Genomic DNA, 12444 nt, shown 5'->3' on the forward strand with positions numbered 1-12444 from the left:
TAAGTTCCAAGGGAATCGGTGTTTGCCTGTGGGATCTAAGTTGGGGTTTCCCTCTTTTTTCTAGGCCCCACTCAATGGCCATAAATAAGGGAAAGGAAATTTTTTATTTTTTCAAACTGCTTATTAACCCAAACTAAATGAACTGACTTATTTGCCGTTGGATTTATTGTCACCCTCTTGAGCCACAGAATAGTTTACACACCCTGATTTTCTTTTATTTAAACTTAAATTCAAGAACAGTATCAAGGAGAGAAAAAGATTTGTGTGCATGTGTCTATGCAAAGTAAAGACTAAGGCAAAAAATTGAGGGAAGAAAATATTAGGATAAAAATTGAGAAAAGAATTTTATCATTTTTGTTGTCATATATACATAAAAAATTGAGAAAGGAATTTTATTATTTTTGTTGTCATATATATGTATAACAAAAATAATAAAATTCCTTTATTATATATATATACATATATATATAGTATTCTTATCAAAATTTACCTCTAGATTTCTTTTTCTTCTTTTTAAAGTATAAATGTGGGCTGTCTTCTAGTTTGTGCTCTCCTTGCCAGTCTCCCCCAGTTGTTAAGTCTGGTCACATAACTATTGCTTATTTTACCAAGTTAGAAGTCCCAGACTAGAAAGTTGCTCAGTAGGACGTGCAAGCAAAGATCACCAGCACCAGGAGGCTGATCTTCACATGTCTTGCTGTCTCCCGTTCTGCTGTAAAATGACTCTTTAGTACAGCTGATACTGCAGAAAAAAGTAGAACTGAGATATGTATATGCTTTTTCTGTCACTACAGAGTCAAACATGACTGAAATGTTCGTTTGTTTGTTTATTTATTAGATGACCTTAGATCAGAGAAGATAAAAAATCATTCTAGTCATGAAATACTCAATACTTAATAAGGACACTTAAGTCTTTTCATATGCTTTTTAAGAGCAATGTAATTTTAGGTAACCATAAAGCTGAGGCAAGGGTAGTTTGGGTTCTTAAGAAGGATCCCCAGCCCTCATTAGTTGCTGCTGGGCGCAGAAGCACTTATGATCACTGCAGTGGTGGACCAAACTGAAGGTGCCAGGCTGTGTCAAAGGTCCATGTGGTGACAGCAGCAGGAGCCCCTGCAGAAAACATGGGTCATACACACTGGCTTACACAAGGAACAATGAGAAAAATATGCCACCGGGTGGGGGTTTTAACATCTGTAATGATTACTGAAAGCTTCTTTGAAAGTGAGAATTTTTAATTACTTTATTAATTATTATATTCAATTAAAAGGCTTTAGCCATCCATAAACACCATGATACAATGTGTATATATGTAAAAATATACCCACTGAACATGCTTTGAGAGGTATAATAGTGTTTGGAAATCTATGCCACATGAAATACACTTTGATATAAAAAGCAACTAATCAGAAACATGAAAAACAGTGTTTTAATAAGAGCCTATTGCAGATTCTGGAATGATTGTTGCATGCATGTCCCTAGTCATGTTGGACTTCTCCTTCAGTTTTGATTGGAGTAACGTGTGTTCCACAACGCCAATTCTGATGTCCATCTGAACCGTTTCTTGCTTCAGCTTTGTTAAGCTCTGTTTAATCTTTACCAAGGGAGCTGCAGAATGAAAATAACATGCAATAAAAATGTTCACTTGGAGTATCAGTGTATTACAGAATTGCATGACATTTTCCTCACTTTGTCTTAAGCCAAAAACAGGGTTAAAAACAAAACCTACAACATACTGACATTCACATGGTTTTGCGGTGGTATTTTAAATACCTGAGATTTTTAGGATGTGAAATGATGCAGCATTTGAGCTGAGGTTAAACTCCTTCCTTTTCTTGGGGAAGAGGTGTTAAAGGGGTATTTAAGGATGTCTTTAATAAATTTTATGAGCTAGAATATTTGTCTGAAGGAAAAGGGATACAATGGGGAAAAAAAGGAAGACAGAACTACCTGAGAGATAGAGTTAATGGATTCATTCAAACATAGTACAAAATCTCTATACGTCCCCTTTTGGATAATCACTCAGTTTATATCATCAGAACTCTGGAAAATCTTTCTAGAACACAGAAGGGCCTTAGGCAATAAACCAGGCCATGTCAAAGTGACTAGCTCATGATGGAGCATGATTACTAGAGGATTATTAATTCTTCTCTATTTGACCGCTCTGCCCAGTTGGGTCCACTGGGGGAGAGGAAGATAAACAAAGGTCACCCCATCGCTGCCTTCATGCCATTTGGGCACACACTTAGTGCTCTTTTGCACATAAAGTGGAATAATGAAGCTCATTTGAGAAAACAGCAAATATTGTTTTTTTTTTTAAATCGGAATAACAAAGTGTATATTTAAGTATTTCCCACTCTATCTCTAAATCAACACAGTTAGAATAAAAAAATCCTAAATAAGGGTAAAAAAATATGATTCTCCTGAGGTGATTGATGAGGAAAACAGTACATGGATTATCAGACATCATTTTTGTACCACATACCTACCTCTCCTCAAACTCATTTTATTTTTTAATTTTTTTTATTTAATCATATTTTTAAATTTATTTTCAGCATAACAATATTCATTGTTTTTTTTTTAAAGATTTTATTTATTTATCAGAGAGAGAGAGGGAGAGAGAGCGAGCACAGGCAGACAGAATGGCAGGCAGAGGGAGAAGCAGGCTCCCTGCTGAGCAAGGCGCCCGATGTCGGACTCGATTCCAGGACTCTGGGATCATGACCTGAGCCAAAGGCAGCTGCTTAACCAACTGAGCCACCCAGGCGTCCCAATAGTCATTGTTTTTGTACCACACCCAGTGCTCCATGCAATCCGTGCCCTCTCTAATACCTCAAACTCATTTTAAAAAGCAGACTCCCGATTTATGAATAGCATTTTGTTAAATAGATTTCTTGAGAAATACTCTCCTCTTGCTCATTTTTCCCTGAGGGTGAGTGTGTACTCACCACCGTCAGTCATGCTGCTGCCTTTTTCTTCCATTTCTTGCTTTACCTTTTCCAGTTCTTCTGTCACCTTTAATTGAAAAAAAAAAAATTCACACGCTCTGGATTTTAATAAACTTTTAAAATCATTGAATGATGTGTTAAGGAAATTTAGATCTAATACATCTGTAAAGGGACATAAAAATATAAGGAGTCTTCTGGACATAATCTGAATAATAAGATAAAACAGGCAGACACACAAAGCTTTTCATCTTCTGAGAGTGCTCCTAACATTAAACTTCACCAAATGACATTCTCAGGTTGTCACATGACAATAAAAAATTGATCTGAGTTCTCATTTTAGGCATCAGACGTGCAAACCTTGCAGTTATCTCCTAGCATGTATGGTGTCAGTCCTTTCTTTTTCTTTTTCTTTTTCTTTTTCTTTTTCTTTTTCTTTCTTTAGAGAGAGAATGAGTGGGGGTGATGGGTGCAGGGAGGGACAGAGGGAGAGGGAGAGAATCTTAAGTAGACTCCACTCCTGACGTGGGGCTCCATCTCACAATCCTGAGATCATGACCTGAGCAGAAATCAAGAGTAGGATGCCCAACCAACTGAGCCACCTGGGCACCCCAACCATGCCAGTCATTAATAATGAGTCATTAATTAAAACCATACACACATCCTGAGAAGATTTTGGATATCTGAGGCTTACTAGGTATATTTCTTAATATTACAGTTTTATAAGAGAAGATGCCATCTTTTCCTCTATAGGATGCTAAAAATAATGTTTATACCATATGGCTGTAATATAAAAATATTCCAACTGCTTTTCTCCAAACCATGAGCTCCAAGAGGCATATTGTGCTGTCATATCGGCTCCTAGCTGTACTCTACGTCATACTCAAAATTATACTACTATAGCCTCTATCAGCAAAATTCCAAACAGGCATATTATCTTTAAAAAAATTAAAAATATTTTTATATGACCTAGAACTAAGCCATAATTATTGTAACTTAGTAGACTTTATTTTTATCATACTGGTGAGTAAAAACTTCCTTGGGAATAAAGTGCTCATCCAAGTAAAGCAAATTAATTTTTTTTAGGCACCTGCAATGTTACAACTGGGGATAACTACCTCCTCCAAAAGAACTAAATGGGTCCCTGGACTCCCTTCAAGTGTTAATTTACTTAACGTAAGTGAGCACTTTACTTCTTTCCACATAACATTCTATTTGCCTAGAAGCACAACAGGATTAGAGTCTAAATATTACTAAAGTTATATTTTTAGTATTCTAAAATAACTATTTATGCCTCGAATAATCTCTATAAAAGAAGCTTAATTCTATTATATAGAAAAAGTCTGGGACAATTACACTGGATTTTGACCAAAGATAGTCTTGTTCATTGGCTATTGACCTTGCTGTAAGATTTTTTTTTCCTCTCAGCTCTTCAGTAAAAAATTGGAATATATATTAGATCTTACTCTCTTACATGATGTTGAAAGTCAATATAACGATATATGCAAATATTTCATAAGTTCTCAGAGGGAAAGGGTTACAAGCCACTTCCAGTTTGTGTGGAGAGAAATACTCAGGATCACATACATCGGCAGCAATCAGGAAAAACAAATCTTACATCTTACAGACTAACATTAAAATCTGTGTAAGACATTTAAGCCAGTGCTTTACCTACTCTTCTATATATTAATCATAATTATTAGGTTTTTAAAAAGATTAAGGAAGGTTATAAACATGCTAATATTATCAGCAGGTTCTGCGTTGAATTTAATAAAACAACTTCAGGCATTTTATGGAAACAAACAGTATATAAATACATAATTGAGTCACTGATAAGGAAACTAGGGATTTTCTCCTTAAAGAAAAGGACTTAAAGCCATGGGAAGCAGTTACCGAAACAAACAGCACCCGGCTGTAGCCTTACTAAACTGCCCGGGGCCCCCCCGAATGGCCTGGGCTCAGCTGACGTGAGAAGAGGGCAAGAGCACAGTGTGTACCTCAGACAGGAGCCTGGTCCTTTCCGTTACTCCACCGTTACCCTGCTGGTATCGCTCCCTCGCCTAAGGGAGAAAACATTTTGTTTAATGACAAATTCAAAACAGAAGCAGATTACTTAAGTGTGACCTCTTTGTGTTTGCAATTTCTGCATATAATTTTATGATGCCCCTCCATTTGTGAATACATTTGTGAAAGTGACATTTAACTGTAGCTGTTTTATGTCCCTAATAGACACCATGTATTTAAACTAAGGCACTATAAAATGATAAACTACCTTAACCTTCATATACTGACTGTGTAACTCACACAGGCATGGTTCACAATAAAAAGTGTCCTCAGCTATTCCTACACCGTTTAGGAGAGTAGCTCTTGGTCGATCTAATTTGCATGCAATGCAGAGAAAACGAGTTCTAAAAAATCAATCATAATAGAGCGTCAGGATGAGCAATTAATAAGGATTAACAAATGGTATGACAGTATAGAATATGTTCTTGGGAACTAATCTAACAATTATTTAATATCAATGTTTGACAGATACACAGTGGCTTCAATCAGAGTCTTTTACAGCATTTTGAAAGTAAAACATTCACTAGTAGATGTGTCTGTGAGGGAATACTTTGTTAAATAAATAATTAAAAAGTGAAAATTATTTTGTTTGGTCTTTGCGAACGTCTGAAAGTGCAGAGGTATCGCAAGTTCATTTCCATTTTTTTTCCCATTCTTCCAACCTTGTTTGCTTAAAAAAATAAATAAGTCTTTAACTGACACTTGCAAGTGTTCTTACTGGTCTTTCTCAGTATCAGGAAAGAGGGGGCATAACTCCCGAGGAAAGCCTTTAGATCCCTACTGGGGTACAAAGAACTGCTGCTTTCAAAGGCGAAGGTTTTATTTTTTTGGTTGAAATTCTAAAACCTTGAAAGGATAAAAAATTTGCTCATTAAATTAATTAAACTGCTTGTCTTTGAACGCGTCGTGCTTTCATATTCTTTATTATGTGGCTGTAAGTCATTAAGGCAATGATGTCTTTTCCTACTGACACATGTAAATGAATACTATTCTTTTTCCTCCTACTCCTAGGGTAAATTAACAGCTGACTTAGAAACAAAACCAGGTGTCCTGATACTCCGTTCCTGTTCTTAGCAATGTCCCCAACAATACATGCCTTCATTTATTTAAATCAAAAGAAGAAATGCATTTAAAGACTTCCAGGAGATAATTTCTATTACACGTGACACGGAGATGGCAAGTGCTCTGGCCTCACGTGGCTTCCTACAGTGGGCAGAGAATCCAGGTGTTGCTGTTTGTGAAAAGCATTTCATGATTCACAAATTCGAAGTGCTGTGTCACGTCTGGGAAATAGTGTCATCAGCTGAACTAAATCCCAGATACCATTCCTAAGTTACCTCACTCAGCTGGGCTTGAGCCGCACGATATTCTTGAACCAAGTGCTCAAGCTGATTGTTGATGTACTTTTCTCGGCTGCCGATCTTTTCCAGAGTTCTGCTAATTTCATTATGAAGTTTATCCAAAAATCCCTAGAAATTCCATAGGATTTTAGTAGATAAAAGAATTCACAAATATATTTCTTAAGAATAGTATAAAACGGGCTAAATCTCCTTCAATTCATCCCACAAATTCTCAACTGGCGAAAAAGAAGTTAGCTTGAGATTTTCAAGAGCAAAAGAATTCTGTAATGAGAAATAATTTAGTCATACTTGGCAGAATGTTAAAATAAAAAGCACCTGGTAGTGTTAGTCAATTCATTAGCCCTTATGCATATCTAAATTGTATGTGAGTGGAATTTGCTTTATATAAAGTTTGTAATCAAAGTAGGTAATGGAATAACAAGACTTTCTTATAGCACAGTTCAAAGATGACTAGAATGTTCCCTTTGGAGGTAAGTCATTAAATTTATAGTTCTAGCCTGGGACCTGTAGCTTCTCATTCCAACTTTGCTTCCTTATGGCATCCTCCAAAAGAGTCCTTATTTCTGTCAGAGCAGCAAGCTTGGGGGAGTTGTAGTTTCTAAGCATTGCTGGCCTGGTGCTCTGTTACCTCATGGGATTCAGAAAAAAAAAGAATGATGAAATGTTTCTCTAATATGTATAGATATATAGAGAGAATCTAATATACATTAGATCTAATCTAATATATATTAGAGAAACACTTCATCATTCTTTTCTTTCTGAATATATTGTACAATTGTATAATAATACTCAACTATATATATTATATAATATACATAATGTATACAATTTGTATATTGCACAATTTACATATATATTGTGTAGTTGTATAGTATACATACATATTAGAGATATTTATCTTTCTCTGTACTAGGTATATATTACACAGATTTGATATAAAGTTACTTTTCTTTAGTTTACATTAGGGCTGTTGAAATATAATATGGTACATTCAATCTATAAGCTCCTCAAAGGCAAGGATTGCGTCTTTTTTTCTTTTCATGTTCTCCTTTAACAGGTGTTCAACAGATGAATAAATGTACATTGATTCACTTGAAATAATTCACATACCTTGGTCTCCTTTAGAGCAGATTCTATTCCACTTTTGTGTTGGTGCATTTGGTCAACATGGATTCTCCAATCCTATAGGCATAAGAGCATAACAGGAACAAGTAAAATACACATTTCCTTCTTTCCTCTATGTTTTTGAAGTTGTATTCTTCATTTAGTTACTTTGGTTGCTGCCCTATTTCAGGTAGGGAAGTCCTATATATAGCTTGCAATCAGATTATAAAGAAATATGTGTAGAGCACTTTAGGATTAAAGGTTCTAAATAAATGTAAATGATTTTATGTGTTCACAGAGTGATGTCTGACAATTTGAATATAAATTATTCCTGCACTGCTGGTGGTTAATATTTATGACTACCCATCAAAATGAAAAAAAATATATAATTACTAGAAAAGAAAGAGTTGTTTAAATAGTAACAATTGCCAGAAGCAACTCTCGAATCAAGTATCATATATCAAGTATTAGTTTGTCCCCTAAAAATTAAGATAGGGCCCTCTTCTTCAGGAAGACTTCTCTTTCTGAAAAAAGGAAATCTATAATGATTATTAGAGTTCATATATTTCGAGATCAATGCATTACTACTAGGCTGTGTGCATATTTAAAATCAATGCCAACATTTTAATTTCTTACAAGATATCTTCAAAATCTTTTGGTTTACATTAATAAAGGAAACGATTTTAAGACTGGAGAAATACCCATGATGAGAAAAAATATGGTAAGTTGAAGTAATGGAACCAGGATATTCCTCAATTATACATATCTGTTTGCATAGTCTGATGCTCCACTTTGCTATCTACACTATTCTGTGAGACAAAAACATACTGTGAATTGTCCTATTCTACCGATTCCTTAACTTTGAAACATGGGCTAGTGACTACCGGGTGAAAAAGCAAGCCTGGGGTACTTCACACATACCAATGATAAAATTACAATATATTAAAGAACCTCAAAGAGCAACTAGGCTCACCTTTATCATTTCACAGATAAGCAAGAGGCCTCGTGACAGGAAGTGGCACACCCGGGGCACACCCAAACCCACGCGGGTAGTGGTGCACCTGTCTCAGAAGCCAAGTGTATTAATTCTCGCAGACCACATTTTGGCAGGTCAGAGTTATTAAAGGAGCAGCTGACTACTTGACACCGGTGCAGGTGCTAGAGCAGAGAACAAATCAGCACTTCCTTTTGTCCATAAGCATTTTTCTGTCTCATAAGCAAAAAATATCTCAGAATATGAGAGCTGGGAAAGACCTTAGAGATCATCTACTCATCCACTTAACAGTCACCTGGTGCAACATTTTCATTTTACAGTTGAGGGGACTGTTCATCACCCGTGACTATGACTAGACAGATCTGGCAAGGAAACAGGCCTCTCCAACATGGCCAGTCAACACTGGAACGGGGAGGAGAGGCTACTGGCTGGCCTGCTGCAGCTGGACCAAATATGTTACTAAGCCTCAAAATGGAAGACTGGTTAAGCCCAAGCAAGCATCCTTATAAAAGAAAATGAACTTAATAAGTATCATTATATTAGTAATTTTTCCAAAATAGTACTTGTCTGGACTGATTCCAAAAAAAAAACAACTTCCTAAGCTTAACAAAACACCAAGTGTAAGTATTTCTACAGTCTTGGTGTCTGTAGATATATACATGTATAAACACATACATATATACATATGTATACTTTGTATCTATTATTTTATTTATAGTAATTGATGTGTTTAATATAGTTTGTGTTCTGCTTTTCCTTCCCAGCCTTATCTTTTACCATTACATTTTTTTCATGTTCTGATAAAGTATTTCGAGAGAATTAAGCATGCCTGACTCATTTATGTATAACTATGATAACTTACATTGATGTTAAACTCCATGGAGGAGCTGGCATTTCAGTGCAAGCTTGAAGCATTAGTAGCATTTCAACAGGCTGGAAAGGAGTGGGAGAGGAAGGGTATTTTAGGCTGAGGGAGTAACTAGAACAAGAAAAAAACAGGAAATATATAGGGAACAAGAGCCCAGGCTGGCTAGAATATAAAACACAAAGTTCTTGGGGCAGGGTGGGGCGGAGAGGGTGAATCATGAAGAAGCAAAGCTCGAGAGGTAGGTTAAGTTAGGTGGAGGGCTTTAACTGAGGACTGTGGATTTTATCATGTGGACAATCGAGAGCTATTAAAGATTTTTGGTTTCAGTTTTAGGACAAGTTTGTCTTTTGAGAAAGTAACAGAGGGAAGGACTAGAAGGCAAGGAAGAATTAGAAAGGCAATTAGACTGAAGGCAGGAAGGCAACCAGTTAAGAGGCTGTGCAATGGCCCACGTTAACATTAGCAGTAGAGCAGCGCTTGTGAGAATGAAAGAGAAGAGATGGATTCAAGGGACATCATAGGGACAGAACTAGCAGGATTTGAGGACTAAGGGCAAGTGTGGGGTGGCTGAAGTGGAGATGGGGTGGTAGAGAGGTGTCTTTAACGTTTCCAGTCTTAGGGACGAAAATATTAGTAATATCACAGTGTGAGAAGAATAGATTTCAGGGACCCAGAAATACTGAGGATTTGGTTTGGGACTTTTTAATATGATAACCCACTGGGACATATTTATGTATTCTTACTGCCTTTTAAAGTGAAAAGTTAATAATGATTTATAATTATCTGGCACATAAATCTGAATATTTTATTAAAATCTAGATGGACACATTTCCTGATGTATAGTTATTAAAAAAAAAAGGCCTTAAAGATGTTCTAACCTCTTAACCCAGCAATTTCACCTCTAGAAATTATTCCCAAGGAAATATATGGGGATATACACAAAGATGAATGTACAAGTTCTTTGTAAAACAGCTCTCTAAAGAGTTAACTCTCTAAATGTTTAACAGTAGAGGACAGTTTAAACTAATTTTGTGATATCCATTTCACCACTAAAAATAATGCAGTATGATACCATTTTTATAAAGCTCAAAATGAAGCAAAGCTCAATGATACACGAAAATACTAAAAAAGAGGAAAAGAAGGAGGAAGAAGTGGAGGAGGAGGAAGTGGAGGAGGAAGAGGAAGCAGAAGCAGCAGATAAGGACAGTATCTGATACACAAATTGAGGACAGCGGTTCCCCATGGGAGGCAAAGGGCAGCAGCAGAGGAGCACCCAGGTAATTTCAAGGGCATGTAATGGTCTAGTTCTCAAGTTCAGCAGTGGGTTCATGAGTGTTTGTTTTATATTACTGGGCTCCATAAATATATATGTATTGCATATCAAAATGTTAAATTCATGTTTTCAATAGAAATTTATTCAGCAAAAATACACGCAAACAACATAAAGTAAAGTGGAAACACATTCCCCAAAGAATATCCTATTAGGTGTCCAATTTAGTAAAAATTAATATTTGTGTATATTTGTATTTACATGCATATATTAAGCCAGGAATTTGGATATCGATGTTTAGAATTTCTTCTTTATCCTTCCAAAATTTCCCAAATTTCCTGCCAGAGAATTTTTAATCATTACTTTAATCATCAGGGGGGAAAAGTCTGGATGCCCAAGTAGTTCTCGAAAGGGGTTTAATACAGTTACAGCAGAAAATATAAGTGATCACATTTGTAACATTTTAAAAACATGAATATAAAAAGGCAAAACACATAGCTTTTAAAAAACTACAATGGAGATAGTTAAAGAGTTTACAAAGGTTTGTGGTAAGAATGAAGAAGTGATGAAGGACTTGATCCCCAAAATGCTAGCAATCCTTATATTGGTAGAGAATCCATTAGGTTACAGTGCACTTTTATATACATTTCCTTATTTGAGACTCGCAAAGGTTTGGAGTGCTATGTCAATTTGTCATCCTTCTTTTTCACTTCTACCCTTCCCTGTGAGAGGGTTATGTGATTTGTAGACCAGTTGTGGGGGGAGTATACTTCTCTGCTGCATTGATGCTGGCCTTGGCCATGTGATTCTCTTTGGCCAGTGGAACAGTGGTGGGTGTGGCCTATGCCAGGACTGTGCAGATGGTGTAAGAGGCATCCATCAGCCCCCTTTCCCTTTCTTTCTGCCATTATAATAGGCATGCCCCATATAGGGGTTATACTTTCAGCCTGGGCCTGGGAATAAGAAATATGAAACACAGCAGGGCTAGAGCCGCAGCTGAGTCACACAACAGCAGACACGTATCTTGAGTGACAGTATATTTGTTGTTATTATGATTATAAACCACTGTGATTTGGGCTTGCTTTTGATACAGAAAAACTGACTATATATACGTATTGTATAGGAGGAAAACCAAGAATCAGGCAAATTAAATGACCTTTCTGAGGTTTCATGTCTGGAAAATGGAAAGCACTCTCAGACCAGTGCATTTTCCACATACCATAGGCTGCTTTTCTTTATGATAAAATGAACTACCACAGAGTATCTAAGGTAAACCAATAATTTTTTGGTTATATACCAAGTGAGACCACTCCTCTCTGTAGATGTTGAGTTTTTCACTAATCCAGCATGTTTCCTCTCTCCGAGGAAATGAGAAGACTAATAATGATGCAGTATATCATTTCTTTAGACTATTTTTAAAAAATCCTTTCATACAAAATCTTATATAATTCTGTCACCTCTGAGGTAGACAGCAAAGCGACTGTTGTAACCATAACCTCCTTACCACTCCAAATTCTTGAGTGCCAAGTTATATTCTCTCCCTTTTTCAAAAACTGGAGAATTACGATGCCTTGTCAGCAGATGGCGAGTCACAGCATACCATAAAGTCAAAACATAGGAGATCCAGCTGCAGCCATTAAGGTGACCAGCAAGACTACAAGGATCTCAGGGTTTTACTTCAACAGCACAACCCCTGAATGACTAACTTTACATATGATGCACAGACACCTGGCTTCTTTGTCTGGATCCCCAACTCAAGGCTCCAAGCTCCTCTCTGAAACTACTGTGGAGGGAGAGACCGACACATGAGCTAGAGGTGGTAAATGGAACTTTTATCT

General features: G+C 36.5%; 1 protein-coding gene across 1 annotated transcript in view; it reads right to left on the reverse strand.

Moving 5' to 3' along the window:
- Positions 1-1406: 1406 nt before the first annotated feature.
- IFT57 (intraflagellar transport 57) overlaps positions 1407-12444 on the reverse strand; it is a 53467-nt gene continuing 42429 nt past the window's right edge. Inside the window, exons 7-11 of the mRNA XM_032852122.1 lie at positions 7481-7552; positions 6347-6478; positions 4943-5005; positions 2949-3015; positions 1407-1608 (exon numbers count right to left, since the gene is read on the reverse strand). Coding sequence (XP_032708013.1) covers positions 1430-1608; positions 2949-3015; positions 4943-5005; positions 6347-6478; positions 7481-7552 — 513 coding nt within the window. The 3' untranslated portion in view covers positions 1407-1429. The remainder of the gene's footprint in view (positions 1609-2948; positions 3016-4942; positions 5006-6346; positions 6479-7480; positions 7553-12444) is intronic.

The sequence above is a fragment of the Lontra canadensis genome, unplaced genomic scaffold (genome assembly GCF_010015895.1).
Source record: "Lontra canadensis isolate GAN:19392208 unplaced genomic scaffold, GSC_riverotter_1.0 scaffold6, whole genome shotgun sequence".
Lineage (NCBI taxonomy): Eukaryota > Metazoa > Chordata > Mammalia > Carnivora > Mustelidae > Lontra > Lontra canadensis.